Source organism: Rhopalosiphum maidis, chromosome 1 (assembly GCF_003676215.2).
Source record: "Rhopalosiphum maidis isolate BTI-1 chromosome 1, ASM367621v3, whole genome shotgun sequence".
Lineage (NCBI taxonomy): Eukaryota > Metazoa > Arthropoda > Insecta > Hemiptera > Aphididae > Rhopalosiphum > Rhopalosiphum maidis.
Genome location: NC_040877.1, coordinates 86051040 through 86069717, shown reverse-complemented (window position 1 = coordinate 86069717; position 18678 = coordinate 86051040). Strand labels below are relative to the sequence as shown.

Here is an 18678-nt window from a genome sequence, read left to right as displayed (position 1 = left end):
TGTAAAAAAATTTAAACCATTATAGTTTTATTAAAGAGCTAAACAAAGAGTAATATAATAAAATATAGTAATATAGTAGCTTAACGAGTAATATACGGAAGATATTTTTCCTCACTGATCGACGGCGATAAAAACTAAAAAGCTATGTTGTGAATTATGATTATTTATGAGTGTTATACCTATAATTAATTGATATATGAGTATCATATAATGTATATAACAAATTATTATTATTTGCTAATAACATAATATATAGCAATAATATAAAGGAATAGTGAACTAAATACATATTAATGGAAGATGATTGGAAACTTGCAGATGTTATATATAAATTGATGGATACAGATGTTTTAAAAATATATGTTATACAAATTTATAAAAAAACTACATCTTTAAACTCAACAAAAAATTGATTCATAATAAACTAAAGTTTATTAAAATTGAAGTTACTTTAATAAGCTTAGTTTAATTTTAACACTATTTCACTACACATTTAAAATACATACTATATATGATTAGTTTATAATTTGTATTATTGTTTTATTTATGACCGTTAAACCACTGTTAACATTATCATTGTTTAAACTATTAATTTATCAATATACATAATATATTAATTGAGTTATTAATTTTTTTACATAATTTATAAAATTAATCTTTAGTATGAAAAAATTCAAAAATATACTTTATTAAAAAACTTTTTATAAATAAATCATAATTTTAAAGTTATAATTTACTATGAATTATGCATAAAATATAATTCAATTTTCAATTCGTATATTTCATCAATTGATTTTAATGTTTATTGTCATTATTATTTCCATGACAACTGTGGCTAAACATATTGCTAAACAAAGTCATAACAGGTAGGTTAAAGTACGTTGCTCCTGCCTGATAGTATAAAATGATTGTTCGGGTTGGCAGAAACAAATGGTGACTACATGTTTTAAAAATGTCTGTACGTGTATCATTAGTTTTCACTATTTCTGCAATAGTATTAAGTAAGTTAATTATATAATATATAAATAAAGAACAAAAGTGAATAATTGATAATTATAAATAATGATTTTAATTTAGCACAATTTTTAAAAGTTGTTTTAATTTAAATACAATTTGTATTTCTAATAACAAAAATTTATATTATAATATTTACATTTAGTCAACCCTATAACAGCCACTGATGAAATATATATATCACCCTTCATCTATGATGTACACAATAATAGTGATATAGTAATTCAAATAAAGGGATTGACATCAACAATGGACATGATAAAATCAATTACATGCGATGTAATCGATTTGGATTCCCAAATCATTATGGTAATACCTACATTGTATTTTGTATCATATTATATATTAATGATTTATAAAGAATATCTATTTATTATGTATATTGAAATATAAAAATGACATATGAGCTTTCCAAATTCCAAATTACAGTTAACAATTAAATAGAAAAATATTATTAGTACCAGTACCAAGTCATCTAAGATCAGAATTTATTTAGCACTTATTGAAAAATAAAATTCGTACTGCTCAATTTTCAGAATATTAGTCAAGCTTGTAATCATTGTGTCATAGAATTTATATTATAAATAATTTTTTGAAAATAAGAATTAAATTATACGCTACACATTTAAAAAAATGATATTATAAGTTTGCGTTTTTCTACTACACACTTAAATAGGGGCTCTAAGTTTTAAAGAACCAACTTAAGAATATTATTAAATATTAACTATTATGTTTTAAACGTCAATAATTAATAGTAATGATTAAGAAACACTTACCGTTGTAGTGTGATATCTGTTAATTAAAAAACAAAATGTACAGCATATTCATATTATATATATATATATATATGTATTTAAAAGTGAAATAACGAGGTATTTAAGTTTCAAAAATTATGAAATTTACTTTAAATTGAGTTCCAACCTTCCAAGACTTTAAAAAAGCATCAATATTTTTGTTATTATAGAAAACTGATTTAAATCTAAGTAACGAATTTACGATAATGGCACGATTCGAAATTCCAACAGCCTTAGGTGCTTTTAAGATACAATGTTCCAAATTTGGTTCACTTATGAACTTCTATGGTAACTTTTTACTTGTCAATAGTCTACATTTGATAATCGGAAACGTTGAACCAAATTCAATAAAACTAGGAGAAAGTGTTTCAGTAAGTATATGAAATGCATGTTCAGTGTCTCGTAAAAATTATAGGTACCTAATATGAATATCATATGTATAATAATCAATAATTACTTATTAAGTTCAAACTGGAAATATTTAACTTGAGTGAACCTGTTCCTTTATTATGTCATTTAACTGATGGAGAAGATTATATCATTTTACCAACAAACTCGATCAATGGAAATAAACTATCTACATGGATTACATGCCCTGAGTATAAACTTAATAGAGCCACTGAATACCAAATAACAGTCGTGTATTCAACGGATGCAATTGATGCAATGTTAAGGTATGATAATAATTTATTTTTAAATTAATTTTACAATTATTGTATATTTATTTAAAAAATATTTTTTATGATTATAACCACGGTGCATTTGTGGATATTATATTCACTAAAATACGTGAAAAATACTTATGGGGATAAAAAATATAGTTATATTATATGTTTACACTATATATATCTTTGTATTTTTTCAATAAGATATCTTATTCTCTAGTTCGAACAATTTCAAAGTAGTGACGGTTCAGGCCGATCGTCCAAAAGTGATGAAATCTGGATACACTAAAGATTTGAGAACTATTTGGTTTCAATTTGATCAAAATATAGAGGGACCAGATTCGTGTGATGCTATTTTCACATCAAATACATTAAATCAATTTGGTCACGGTATATTTAACATATGATTGATAACAATATTGAACGTTAATTCTTTATGAGTATTAAACTATTAAATAATACTATTTTAATTTGTACAGACGCTGTTTGTTGGTTTTCCTCTGATCATTTAACGGTACTCCTAGGAAATGTAAAAACTATTAAAGAAAATAAACTTCATGTTCAATTTTCTTCAGACAATAATATAAAGAGTTACCAATCGTTGCCGAATTTGAGTTCAGCGATGTTAAATATTGAAATGATTGTACCAATAATTCCTTCCGAGGTGATTAATTTTTATAATTTTTTTTTTACTCAAAATCAATTGTTTATTAAACATATTAATAACATTTTAAATTTATATGCATAATCCGGATTAATTTTATTATAGACATACCTAAAAATAAATACGCAATGCAACACATTTTCATATTTAATTATGATTTGAGCTATAAACAACAATGTGAATATGTGATACATATTTTTTTAAATCTATGTATAGTAACTTTTAAGTTGGCAAGTTATACTTCGCTATTTTTAAAGTAGATAGCTTAAAGATAGAAAATAATACATTAAAATGATATTATATACCATTTATTTATAAATAACAGCTTTTTATTTTTAACATAATTCAATTATCTTGAATTTATTTTAAAAATCAAATATTGTATTTAAATAATTTAAATGTATCTACGTCAAAATTTTAATTTGCCTAAAGTAATATATTATTGTACATTAGTACATAGTATTATAGTATATTACTATGCATAATAGTAATGTTATTATTTACATTCCGATACAAGTATAAAATATTATTATTTATTAAATAATATTTAAATAAATGTTTTTGTCATCATTCAAAATGGCTAAAAAAAAAAATCATTTAATAATACACATTCACATAATAGTGATTTCAAATTTAAATGATAATAATAAAGAAAAATATGGTGTTAGGTTACATTGCCGATGTATTGGATGAATGGGCCTCCACAATTTTGTAATGTTGATGATGGACACATTCTTGGAACACAATCTTCTGACCAATCTATATATGATTGTACTGGTTCTCAAGTTATAAGTGTTTCTACCTTTGGCTCACCTATGCTCAGATTTAGTCCAATATTAAGCTTTAATGACCTCTCAAACTCGGCACACATTTCAATAGACGAATCTTCACATCGGTCTTCTTTAGTGAGGAATAGTGTCAGAGGTCTTGTGATAATGATAAATCGACAAAACTTCACAAACAGCATTTGTTTGAATAGTGCTTTGGTAATTAAAAAAATAACCTAATATTTAAATATTTAATGAGTCGTAGTTCATTAAATTGTAATTAATTAATTTAATTAATTACAATTACTTTTTGACAGATGTTGCCGTACGTAGAATATACTTTAGAATTATCGGGAACAAATATTTTAAACCAGTCTGGCTTAAAAAGCCAATTCAAATTCAAATTAATTGAAACCCATGGCATTAAATCCCAACCAAAATTGCAAATAATGGCACGTCCAATCGTTGCAATTGGATCTGAAGCTATATTTGAAACTTTGTTATATCCTGTTTGCGGAGATCCAATCGAAGATGATTATAATAATTTACAAGTAAAATTTATTTTAATGAATTTCTAATAAATATAAACATAAATACATAATAATATATTAAAATAAAAAAAAAGACGGAAACTCGCTTTTACTGTATAATAAATTTTGATTGTACCTACAATAAAATATCTATAAATATCCATCGCGCAAATTTATACGTAAAAATTAAACTTAATGATAGATTATTATTTATTACAAATCAATCTGTGTATGTGAAGGAGGTAGATGGTCAGATGGATCAGTTTTTATTTCAAAGAATAGTTTATGTTGTATTACACTATTTACACTTATGAGATAATGTTATTACTTATTATTAGTAGTTGATTAATTCGGTAGGTTGAAATATATATTTATCAAACTTTCAGATTTATAACCTAAAACTTATAAATCCACACTGATATTAACATGGAATGAGGTGAATACAGGTTTATAGTATAAAAAATAGCTTAAAATAAGTTAAAAATAAGTTTAAATATTTTAAAAATTTCATTATGTATATATTAATAAGGTATATATATTGGTAATACAATTTCAAGTCTACGACCAATATTTTTTTAATCAAAAACTGAGTATTAAAGTATCTTTTATCAAATTAATGCGTATATTTTAATAAAAATGTACTACGTTTTTATAATATATTAATATTTGTATACTTATATATCTGGTTAAAATTATTTTTTCGTATTACTTAACATGTGTTATGGTTGTGAATTTTTTTCATTAAAAACCATCGGTTCTAAAACAGTTTTTCTGAAAACAACATACACTGCATTCCTAGTGTTCATTATTGTGACTTGTATACGAACTGGTCATAACAAAGTAGGTACTGTTATAATTTTTGCTTTACGGCACGTAAATGATGATAACTGATTCCTTATTAGTTATTATTGTTTGGGATTAAAAGTTCCACATGTACGAATGACTATATTATATTTTAATTGAGTTATTAAATGTATTTATTTAAATGGATAACCGAATTTTTCGATCTAAATAAAATACTGTCGGACATTAGTTTTGTTATGTCTATAGCCTATATATCTATATAACATCATAAAGCTGCAGTATTCATTTTATAACGAACATGGCATATATATGTAATACATTTATATGGATTTAAAAAATGTATTAATTTATATTCAGGTGTTAAATTTTTTCGAATTATTTGTCAAACAAAAGACTATGTAATATAAATATTTTACTTACATCATAATATTATTGTTTGTGATTACCAATACGTGCCTCTATAAATAAATACTCTTTTTTTAATGTTAATGTTTGTATCTTGTACATAATTTTATTGATTTGTTTATTTTTATATGTAGTATAGATGGTATTTTATAACCGAAAACAGTAAATACAATATTATCGGAGTGAATGGTCCAGTATTGATATTAGATACAAAAGGACTAATTCGAGGCAAAAATTATACAATCGGTTGTGAATTGCATAATGATATCGTTTTCCCGGGAAAAAAAACTACAGCAATGGCAAAGGTAATTATGTGCGACCAAAATATAAGGATTTAATTTTTCATACATCTATATACATATACATTCTACAACAATATCTAAATCAACACCTACGCGTATTTTTTTAAAATTTTTTTTATCAACATATATATTACAATATCTTATACATGTATACATAAATAAGCAATACATATAAGTAATATTTAATATAGATGATAAAAGATTAAAAACAATGATATGAAACCAATCCTTTCGTTTGTTTATTTAAATGAAAAGTAAATGATGAAAATATGTATAAATTTAAAAACTGCGCTTTTTTATTATAAAAAAATAATATAGGTATATTCTATTGTTCTGATGATTATAATCAGCCAAAACATAATATTCTTTGCGTGAAAATAGTAAAATTGTTGTAATTATTTTTCGTTAATCATTGAAATATCAAACGCGAGAGAGACATTTATTCGCATTGTTCTCTAATAATATACGGTTATTCCCAATTAATTCAGATTATTTCAATAATAAAAATATAAAAACATTGTGCGGAACATTTGTGTATATATCAAAAATGTATTTTACCTTAACCCAAGTACGTCATTCCATATCATAGATTTTAAACAATTGAAATAATAATGTAACAGGTTAATAATTATTCATATTTTATGTCTATTTATAGTATATGGGTCGTCATTTGCGTATTATAATGTTTATCAGTTTTGTTAATATGACTAATTGTTAATAATATATTATAATACATTGAGCAATAAATTATTTTTTTGATCAAGACTTACTTTTTAGCAATTAAATCATTGAGTCCAGCTTATACAAATACCTGGAGTTCAAATAATATTTGGACGCCATACCCGTATGTGTTGTCTCTGTCTTACTAACGTACATGATAACACATTTGCGTTCAGCAAAACACATTTTGTGATTTTAGCTTTCATATTAGAATAAATTTACCTATTATCAAATTTAAAGGTCTAGAAATTGATATTATAATTTTGAAGTGAGTTATAGCTATGTAAAATATTACAACTTTAAAATGTTCATAACTCACTTTAAAATGATAATATCAATAAAAGTATACGTCATTTTTTAAATAATATTTTTACCTTTAAATTTGGTAATAGGTAAATTTAATCTAATATTAAAGCTAACATCGCAAAATATGTTTGGCTGAACGCAAATTTATTATGATATATGTTAGTAAGACAGAGACAACACATGCGGGTTTGAGTTTAAATTTTTAATCAAATGCCCGGAGAAATTGTAGTTATGAAAATCAATTAGCAATCGACATTGCCTATATGAAACTCCTTTTAAATATCATTATTAAATACCACGATTAAAGACTATTTTTAATCATGCTAAATACATTACTTAATACCGGGAACCGAAAATTATGGATTTAAACAATAAATTTATAGATACAACTAATTTATTAACTCTCTAAATATATTTGGTTATCTTTAATTAATATTATTTTTATTCATTACTTATAGAACATAATTAATTTGTATACTTGAATTTTAAAACAAATACAATTTTATAAATAATTTAAAACGATATGAGCCTATAAAATATAAATACATAATTTAATATTTATGATATAGGATGAAATCGATTTTAGAATTGAATCGTTTTTTGCTAAAACAATTATTGTGCCACAGCAAATTGTGGTTGGATTTGGTCGATCCATTCACTTAAAAATAAAACATCAAGATTATGTCACAACAGAAAATGTGCAAGTACGTTAAAATTTTTATTTTAAATTACATTTTTCAACGTAGACTACACAAAGAGGTACATATATATTATAAAAAATGCGTTTTTCCTTTAATTGTTCAATAAAATGTTTTTATACAGCTTTATAATTTATACCAACATGCATTTATTAGTAAATTATACCACTATAACATTTGTTTGTTATAGTATAAATGGCTTTGCAAAACAACTAATGGTGATGATTGCTTAATCGTTGGAAATTATCCTGCATTAAAAGAAGCAATGGATGAAATATCATCATCAACATCTTCAGAATTAATAATTCGTGAATTAACATTACAGCCAGGAAGGTATAATATTTATGCTAGTAGCCTTTTAAAAAAGTCTTGATATTTTGTTGTGTTTTATTTAAATTTTAAATTATGTGAAAAATACTATTAAATGGAACTTTTTAATTTTCTGAGAAATTATCAGCTTTTTTTCAACATTTATTATAAATGTACTGCACGTTATTTTAAATCACACTGATTTAAAAGCACATACTTCAATGGTAGCTGTAGAATTCTATTAGCTTAGTGGTGCCACCACAGCAGTAATACATTAATATGACTATATTTTGTACTAACATAATATGTGTGGGCATTTTTGTTATTGTAATATTATGTCTTTTTTGTTTATAATTTTAATTACATTAAATTATCATTTAGGTATTACTTTGTGGTTCAAATATCATTAGGTGGCGTTCCAATAGACTCTGCCGTATCCGTGGTTGTAGTTTCTTTTGAATCTGGTCCACATATAATGTTTTATTGGCCAGATGGAAATTTTAACCCAAGTATACCTATACTACCCGGAAGTAGTATTGTTATGGCTGCTACTGTTTCCTTTTTAACTGCCGGTTGCTCGACTTCTTGGACTACGTCATCAGATTCTGGGTACAGCTATTTAACGTCAAAAGATATGGTAAATCCTGAATACAAAACACGTAACAACAAAACACAATTTTTTTATTATTATTTAATGATTTTAATTTTAATGTATCTATAAAGTATACATATATTTATATATATATGTGTATGTTGATGTACTAACTATAAACTACTTGGCCTTTTTAATTCAATAAAAAAAAAAAATACAAATGTTGAATTTTATGTACATAATTTTTTATCTATTTTTTTTATAGAAAACGTTAAATATTAATGAATAATTGTTAATAATTACCTAATAATTTGTATATATGTGTATATTACTTATATAGGGTGGAAAAAATAAAATTATTAGAGAATTTATGTCTGCTCGAAATGAATCATTTTCGCGCAATATTCGTATTGCAGTAACATTGCCAAATAAAATTAATCAAAATACAGATTTCTTACTGAAACTAAATATCCACTGTGCGTCTTTGAAACATTCAATGTTTGGGGTTATACCAATTTCAATAGTTGCTCCACCACGAACATCGAAACTAGAAGTATGTGTTTGATTGAGATATTGTAAATTAATTAGACCAATAAATTACATTATACATTAAATTAGTTCATTATTTATATAAATGCATGTTGTTTTTTATCAGGTAACACCAAAAGAAGGAATTGGTATTTTAACTAAGTTCAAATTTTACACCGATACAGCATATGACAAAAAATCAAGTCATCCAATCCGATATAGTTTTGGATTTTATATACCATCATTAACAACCGTTCCAATATATTTTTATACATCAACTTTCAGGTTGCAAGCAGAAACAATTCTTCCGTCAGGTTAATAAAATGTTATTATATATTTATTAGACCATAGCAATGACGTATTTACTGCTCCCTCAACGCGCGCACACACAACACTGTACAGACTTTTGAACAGAGCAATGAATTATTTATTTTACAATAATGTGTTTTTTATCTTTGTTTGAGTGTGTTGCGTTACGTGTGCATAATCATCTATTGAAGCAGAAAAAAAGCTTGGATCTTCAATTTAGAGTGTGGTTCCTAGTATTTTAAGGGATAAAATACTCGTAATGATCGTTAAAATACTTAATGAATAAAAAAAAAAAAAAATTACAAAAAAACAAATTTATTATATATTTGCAACATCAGTTTATGATAAAGTTGATTTTGTTATTTTGTTGCAATTTAAAAAATATAACCATATACCTATTATTTATTATTTATTTTTGAGACTTGATAATATACAATTTTCATAATAGTTTGTCTTTCTTTGGACTAATTGTATACATTTTAAACTTATAATTTCTTTCGATTTATATTAACACAATTTTTTCTAAATTAAAAATAGTCTTAAAATTTAATAAAATAATAAGTTCTTCTTAAGTGTTTTAATTATTTTTACTAAAACTATAGAAACTCCATAAAGACTACATTCAATTTTTATAAACATTTATGTTTAATTCATGTTAAGATTTCATTTATGATAAGATTCATCAAAATCACAAAAAAAGAGCAAATCGGTTTTCGGTTAAGCATATAATTTTTAATTTTAATACCAAAAACTTGAAAATACATAATAATTTAAATACAATTTTGTTTTTATATTATGCAAATGTTTTGAGCACTAATCACAAAAACTATGTATTTAACATAAATCCAACGTCATGGTTTAAGAAAAACCATGGCTCATAATACTGAACCTCACATAAATGCAACATAATAATAAAAGAGAAATGACCAGAGTCTCTTTTAAAACTTGACGCACCCAAGGATATCGCAAATACGCCACTGCTTCACATAGGCATATACATATTAATGTACGCTTTTATTATGCATCATCTGGATGTAGTTAATTCAAATTTTTATTTTAATACAGTAAATTTAGATATATCAAGGATTAAAACTATTTTAAAAGTATGCAATGTTTACGAAAGTTGTAGTACGATTGAAGGGCCAGAAATATCTGTCCATCATCCAACACAGATTTCAGATGAAGATATAACGTAAGACTCTTTTATAATAATATAATATCTAATGATTTAACTATATAAGTTATTCTGTTAAATTAAACCCTGGGTTCATATCCAGTTGTAGTATTTAGTATTCTAGCATCAAAGGACATGCATGTGTTAAGCTTTAACGGACCATGTGTTGTTATTTCTTTCACAACAAATTTGTTAATTAAATATAAATTGTAAATATTTTCTACTTGTATTTTCAATAAAAAAAAAAGTTATATAATAAAAACCTAACCATTGTTTATTTAAAATGATATTATATAATTGAAGCTGAATAATAATGTATACTTATATTTATATTTTCATGTAGATACTTTGAACAAAAATACAGACGTATGTTAGTAAAACAAATGCTAACTGAATCGGAAGCATACATGTTTATTTATATGACAACATTAAAAACTTTCAAAGTTGAAGTATATGAAAAAACTTCTAATGAACTATTTAATCTTATTTCAATGTATACGAATAATGATATTATAGAAAGGTATATAATTTAGAGCTTTAGAATGTTCATAATTATGTATACATAAATAAACACAATCCTATTATTAATTATAATTTTTATGTATAATATTATACAGCATATCCTATGGTATAGAATATATTCCGTTTGGACTGGCTCTTTTAGATTCAATTTCTCGAACTTTTTTTGTACTTCCAAAGTTCAATAATTTAGTTGTCTCACAAGCGTTGGTATCATTACGAGATCGAATATACGCAAAATTAATAGGTACAGAATTTTGGTAATTAAAAACGAATATAGAGTATAAAAAAAATGTAACGATAAATTTGTACAGCTTACGATAACGAGCCAACGTCAAATAACATAAATAACATGAGATACATCTTAAAAAATGTAAATTCTAATATGCATAATATTTACTCAAAAACAGAGATAAACACCGAAGTGGTATGTTAATTAATTATTCCTATATATAATAGAAGATAATAATAAATACCAACTAAAATCTTTATCACAATAACATCACGTGTCGATTATTAGGTGGAATCATTTTTACATGTCTCAGAAATTGTGATTTTAAACAAGGATGATGGACCTGACGGATTAAATGAAAAAAAAAAATTACTTGATAGTGTGGAAAATTATGCTAAACATATTTGTTTGACAATGAATGAAGAACAAGAAGTATATGTGGGTTAGTTAAAGCAGAAATAAATGTTCAAAATTGTACTAAAAATGTTATTCAAATGGTAAATGTGTATTTTAATTTTAAATTGTATTAGGATCATTAGTTGGAAGTTTCAGCGTACGACAAGTAAATAGTCTCGGTTTAAAAGAACCATCCATTGAGTTACCTACTTGTAATTCGAATTTCCACAAAAAATGCATTAAACAAAGATCTAAGGTAATTATTTTTGTATATTATTTTTCTATTACATTTTAACAATCATTAATAGTTTGGAAAATATTATTTTCATTTATGGATGATTTTCTGAGGAATCAGATTTAACTATTACGTATATACATATCATTCAAAACAATTGTTAGCAAATAATTATTTTTAAGGTTGGAAATTTAATACATTAAAAATATAAGAACCTTTTCTATAAAAAGTGCATCAATGTACTAAAGATTTAAAAATAATTCACTTATAAAATACACTACATTTTTTATTAGCTTCCAGTATACTTTACTATGAATATTATAATAGCTTATATTTCATATTAAATTTGTGTAAGTAAAATAGTTTTAAAATTATATTTTATTATTGATTAAATAAGTTCTAGAAAAAACTTTCAACATTTATATAGTACCTATAATTTATATGTATGTGTTTATTGTCGTTGTGTAATAAAAATAATATGCATTTAAGTATAATGTAATACCATTTTATGTAAATTTGGTACCTACATTCAGCTAGAGATAATTCGTCTTTTTAGAATATTTTATACTTACCTAGTGTAATAATGAAATATAATTAAATTATGTTTTGTTTAAAATTTAGGTTACGATTAACAAGAACCTTCTTTTTTCTCATAGAACTGAGTTTCCATTATGTTTTATGGGTTTTCACTTTTATGACGATTTTTTCACCCAAGTGTATGGAAATAAAGGACAATTTCTTAAGAGGTAATAATATTTAATTAAAAATTAATAACACATATTATTATATTTACTACTGTATCAATATATCATAGACTCGCAGAGTTGATAGATTTATCGAATTAGATAAATAATATTTATTTGGATAATCTTTGGAAACTGTAGTCATTAGATTTTAAATTATAAATATGATCGTATAACATAATTTAAAATTTAAAGTTATTTATAATCAGTACTGTTAAGTTATAAATGGTTAAAAGTAAGTTTTATATTGTTTTATTGTTTTGAATAGTATTAATATTATGATTTGTTATTAACTGATTGAGGGATTCATGTTAGAAATATTGGTTTCCTACTTCTTATTATCGTAACCCATTAATGTTTGAGTGTGACATTCAAGTAAAATATATTTTACTTAAAGATGAATATTCCCCTCTAACGCAGATTGGGATGATTTTCTGAGGACCGTGAAGTATTGAAAATGATTTCCACAATACGTGTGTGTAGAGCCTATTATAAATAATTTGTTCTTATCGAACTAGATTATGTTTTATGTATATATTATATTATATTCATTACATATATTTATAGAAACTAATAAACATTATTACCACGGCCGTAACTAAAAAAAATTTCGGGGGGTGGGGGTCCAACATTTTTTTAAAATATAAATGCAGAAACAGTGCCGCAATTATGTCTCGCTGGGCCCTGATGCGAAAAATGTTATGGAGCCGCTGTACTTGCACTCCAAAAAATGAAAAAAGTTAGTATCACAACTAACTTTTAGTAAACATTAATGCAAAAAAACATTTTTAAGACTTTAACATTTTTTCAAATATTATAGTAGTAATATTAAATTCATCAGATTTTTAAACACATTTCTAACAATACATCAATTATCAGTAGTCAGGAAGTCAAGTTAATTACAATTAAATTTATTTGTTAAACAAAATGTAATAGGTATTTTCATTTATCCTTGATTTTTCAATATATAGTGAAATTGAATTGCGAAGATAGTTTTACAACAATTTTAATTTGGAAAATTTCATTTCAGCTGTAGTGACAGTAACTGAGAGACTTAAATATATAATACAAGTAGTAAGAATTTCACTATAAAGGGATGAAAGATCATTCTATTATAGAAGGTACATTTTTCATTTTTTTTTCTAATAATAACTTTCTTAATTTTTCCTTTTGGTGATGGGCCCCCATTTAAACATAAAACCTGGTCAGGGAATGCAATGCATACCTTTCGTCACCTATTGTTGCGGCATTGTGCAGAAAATGTTTAATCAATAAACTATATTCACCCCTAAAATATTTCTACTTTTAAAAATATCGGGGGGACCCTCCCTCAGATACGGCCTTGATTATTACTGTTGAATAAACATACCTATTTAAAATAATATTATTTAAAAGTTACTGATGGATTTTTATTCAGGCATAGCGGATTATATGGATTTCATATAATGAAGATAAATAATAATAAAAAATCCAACTATGAAAATGTAGTATCAAATCCATCGAATATAATAAATATTATTGAAATTCCATTACAGTCGACAACTGATACTCAACTAGAAGTACTAAACGATAATTTAATAGCTTACCTAATTAATCTACTTAATTACTTAATTGAAAATTCTTAATTTTTAGTGTAGATATTGGAACGGTATATTAGGTTGGACTAATGAAGGATGTAAGTTTCTTGGCGTTGTCACAAAATCATTTAATCAATATGCTATGTGTGAATGTCCAACATTTAAATATTACGGGTAAATTGCACTATGAAAAATAAATCAATACATATTAGTGTATTTTGTATATACATGCATAATATATTATATTATATATAATATAACAATATCACATTTTTTCAGAATATTTTCTGTAGATGTTACAAATGTTTTATTTGATAATTCTGTATCGGATTCAACACATAACACAATCGTTTATGTTAATAAAAACAAGAATCAGTTTTTTAATAATTCTTCAATTACTCAAAGATCTCTTTCTGATATATGTGTTGCTTTCAAGTAAGAAATATTATACTTAAAAATAGTATCTAAAATAATTTTTAGAATTTCAGAAGATTATAAATATCAAACTTTTTGGAATAATATTTGTTAGTAAATGTACTCATAGTGGCATTTTATAACATTGTAAGATTTTTGTTATAAATAAAGTTATTGAGTAAAATACTAGGTATTCATAAAAGTAGAAGGTATCAAAATTTTCTTTATTTTTTAAAGTCTAATGATTGAGTAGGTATTTGTTAATTACTCAATTCTAGTGATAAACGTTTTTTAATAAACAATTACGTTTTGTATCAAATAGTCATTTTAAATATATCCTAAAAAAAAAAAATAACTAAACATTTTTACCCATGTTCACAGAGTAAATGGGGATCCTGCTGATTTATATGATCAAAATATTAGGGATTTAGAAAATTCTTTAAGTCGACAATTAACGGAAAAAATTATATTACTTTCTTCAGTTTTGAAAGAATTAAATTTGATTATGAGTAAGTGTTTTAAATTTGTTTTTAATAATTTTATACCTAGTATGTCAGTATTTAAAATATACATTGATCACTTAACTAATTTAGTAATTTCAATTTTTGAATCATCGATAAAAATTATTACAAGACAAATCTTATAAAGGAATACTAATTATTATATGGATGAGTTTATATTTGAATGTTTCAAATTTTTACATAATGCTATTAATTACATGACATTAATTTAATGGCTTAGATATTTTTAAAAATAAAAAATAGAAAACATTTTAAGTATTCGTTTAGTCATTTATATTATATTATTATTGTACATATGTATATATGCATTTAATGTATCAATCTCATAATTTACCTGGATAATATTATTATAGTCAACTAGTAAATAGGTACTATAATGCAAAATACTAGTTTGATTTCATGTCATACGTAATACGTATTACAAATATTTACCTATTAGCTATTAGGTATTTACATAAATTATAGTCAGTGGCGCCATTTGGTCATTTAAGGGTGGTAGAAAGTACTTTGGTACCCTTATTTTTTTCTGTGTCTTATTGGCCTGCTATAAAATTTATAAACTAGCCGATGACTGACACATAAAAGATAATATATATTATGATGAAAACCATATTGTATGTAATTTAATAGGTTTATTATTTATAATTGTATCTACTCGTATATTCTTAGTATGTATATATATATATATATATATATATGATAAAAGCTATTCAATTTACAATTTTTCAATTTTTTACTTTTTAAAATATTAAATATAATAATAACTCTTCAATCATATACATGTTCTATATATATAATACACATACATAAAATAAAAATCGTATGCTTACGATTTACTATGAAGAAGAAAACTGATCGTGCTATCATTTTGACTCCCTTATTAAAAAAAATTAAAATGATGCCACTATTTAATAAAGTACTTCACAATCGAAATGTAAGAATAAATGTTTTACGTACGAATTAGCGCGATACCGTACATATCTAATTTAAGGATTCAATAATAATAATAATAATAATCTTTTATTTTCCTTGTAGGTGAACCGATGTACATAACTTTACATTTAATGCAAAATGTAAATATTACTACAGATGAATCTATTCACGACCTCGTTAAAAAATTAGCAGATGGATCTTTAATTTTATACGATTTGCATAGATTTAGATTATATGTACCAGAACAACCATTACGAATTATTCAGCCACGTAACTTGGGTAAAAATGAATTAAATTTCATTTTTTATGATTTATATTAAAACGATAAGAACCAAAATGTATTATTATTTAACACAACTATACAAATAACATAATTTATATATATTTATATTCAACAAATAAAATATGTATTTTTTTAGAGTTTAGCGAAACGGGAAAAAATATTGCTTTGTTCTTCGCCATATTTGTCGCGTTTCTCGCCTGCTTTGTGTTTGGTTCAATATTATTCAAACGACATCAACTGCTAACCGACATTTCAGATGTTCAAGTAAAGTAAAAAGAAAAGCATTATAATATAGTTTATAAACTAATAATTTATAATTTATAAAATAAACAAATTACATTTTTGTTTGAGTTTAACTGTCTATGTAAATTGAGTGAGTATAAAGTATTCATAAAAAAAATATTCAAATCTACCTAAATAAGAGTTAATGAAAAAGAATTGAATTCTCATCTCTTGACAAAAAAAAAAAAAAATATTTAATAGTAAATGAAACTGAATTTACACATAAATATCATAAAGAATAAAGTTTATTTTAGAAGCAAAATGATAAATTATAATGTAATTTTGTGTGAATATTAAAAAATATTCAATATTCAAATGTTATTTAGATTATATGTCATGATTACCGAAAAAAAATTTTTTCAGCAAAATTTAAAAACAAAAGATCCTATTAGACGACCAAAATATAAAAAATTGGAATCCACTGAACTAATTGAACAAAATACAGCTTCGGAACAAAGATTTAACCATTTTAAAAACAGTAAATAAAAACTAATTATAGTAGTAAAATACTAAATAATTTATTATTTATAAAAATGTATTATTAATTTATCATTTCAGATATAGAACTTTCGGATTCTGGTATTACTTTACATTCTGATAGAACGCAAGTAAATTTATTACAGCAACTTCATTAGATTATAATCTAAGTATAATTTAAATTCAGATGGGAAGTTAGGTTTTATACTAGTTAACAAAATAATTAATTTGAATAAATATAATTAGATATTAATATTGATATTTGATACCACTTACATACCTATATATACACAATTGTGTCATGAACATTTTTAATGTGCATGAAAAATTAGCAAACATTTAAGCTGCATAAACTAGTGCATATACTGATATACTATATAGTATCTATATTTATTATGTTTAACCGTTGCATTTTATTTTATCCCCTGTTCTTCACTGAACATCATCCAACCCTTGTAAGCTCGGCTTATTTTCAGGATTCACCTCTCAAGAGGTCATAACAAACCAAAGACCGAGATGAAAAATATAATATACCGGTCAGTAGAATTTTTTATACTTTTAGGTACACACAAACAAATTTTCAAATTAAAATAAATACCGAAAAGTCGTTCTGTATCTAGTATAAGTTTTAATGTGCCTCCTCATTAAGCAGGTACTTAACTAAAATAGATCAATAGACATGGATGTGTTAAATTTGATTTCAACAATAGATTATTGTAGCCTGTAGGTAATGGTAATACATGATGAAAAACGATACTAAGCAGAGGCGATTTACCAAAGTGCCAGTTTATATTTTTTAAGGATATTTTATTGAATATTCGTATTGTTATTGTTATTAGAAATACCTATGGCACATTGTACTAGTTTTTGCCAAACACGTACTGAACATTATAATTATATAATTAAAAATAATTATTATAATGTTACTTAGCTGTTGTTTTAAATTATTAGTTAATATTAATATGGTAATATGCCAACATATCATTGATTTGTGAGAATATGTTCGTAATACAATTACAATATAGTCAATATACTTAAAATGAATCTCAATATTTTGAAAATTTCATTATGTTTAATAATAAATCACTATTCGAAAGTTTTAACGTCCATAAGAAAAACTTATCACTTATCAGGAACCTTTTACGAGGTAATTATTAATCTCGTATTAGCCGTATTACATTTTAAGTGGATTTACTCAAAAACAAAATGATTATCACACATAAGTTGAGATAAAAAAATATATAAACAGCAAAAAACTTCAAATTCTTATGAAAAATAGATTTTGTCAAAATGATTCCTTAATTTATTTTTGATTTTCAGATTAGTGTGAGAAAGTAGGTACTGGAAATTTTTATTTTTAACTTTCTAAAGTACCCACTCTAGATCCGGTTTTCTACCAGAAAGTTCAAACCACCCTTTAAGTTATACATAGAAGCATTTTTTTTTTTAACTATATAGTATATATAAATATAATGTGTCCGACTC

The 18678-nt window shown here is 24.2% G+C and overlaps 1 protein-coding gene across 2 annotated transcripts; it reads left to right on the top strand.

The window, feature by feature from the left end:
- Window positions 1–902: 902 nt before the first annotated feature.
- Window positions 903–17452, top strand: LOC113557364. 2 transcript variants are annotated; one of them, XR_003405583.1, is made up of 29 exons: window positions 903–1001; window positions 1160–1323; window positions 1979–2179; window positions 2274–2482; window positions 2694–2863; window positions 2953–3137; window positions 3806–4123; window positions 4222–4455; window positions 5778–5948; window positions 7541–7675; window positions 7860–8002; window positions 8360–8615; window positions 8911–9123; window positions 9226–9412; window positions 10473–10599; window positions 10925–11101; window positions 11199–11347; window positions 11415–11527; window positions 11621–11774; window positions 11863–11984; window positions 12585–12709; window positions 14124–14265; window positions 14339–14457; window positions 14563–14718; window positions 15079–15206; window positions 16254–16430; window positions 16571–16703; window positions 17080–17194; window positions 17275–17304. XR_003405583.1 is itself a non-coding variant. In XM_026962836.2 (29 exons), exons 1-29 carry the CDS (start codon window positions 953–955, stop codon window positions 17349–17351), a joined length of 4644 nt encoding a protein of 1547 aa, XP_026818637.1. In that variant the 5' UTR covers window positions 903–952; the 3' UTR covers window positions 17352–17452. The 2 variants fall into 2 exon arrangements, 1 of the variants encoding a protein (XP_026818637.1); XM_026962836.2 differs by having other exon boundaries at window positions 16571–16698; window positions 17275–17452.
- The last annotated feature ends 1226 nt before the right edge of the window (window positions 17453–18678 follow it).

Bases quoted from the DNA above. Each gene is read 5' to 3' on its own strand.
- LOC113557364 (XM_026962836.2), top strand. From the start codon at position 953: ATGTCTGTACGTGTATCATTAGTTTTCACTATTTCTGCAATAGTATTA. The intron at 14,266-14,338 runs GTACTAAACGAT...CTTAATTTTTAG, and splicing joins CAACTGATACTCAACTAGAA to TGTAGATATTGGAACGGTAT. The intron at 17,195-17,274 runs GTAAATAAAAAC...TTATCATTTCAG, and splicing joins ATTTAACCATTTTAAAAACA to ATATAGAACTTTCGGATTCT.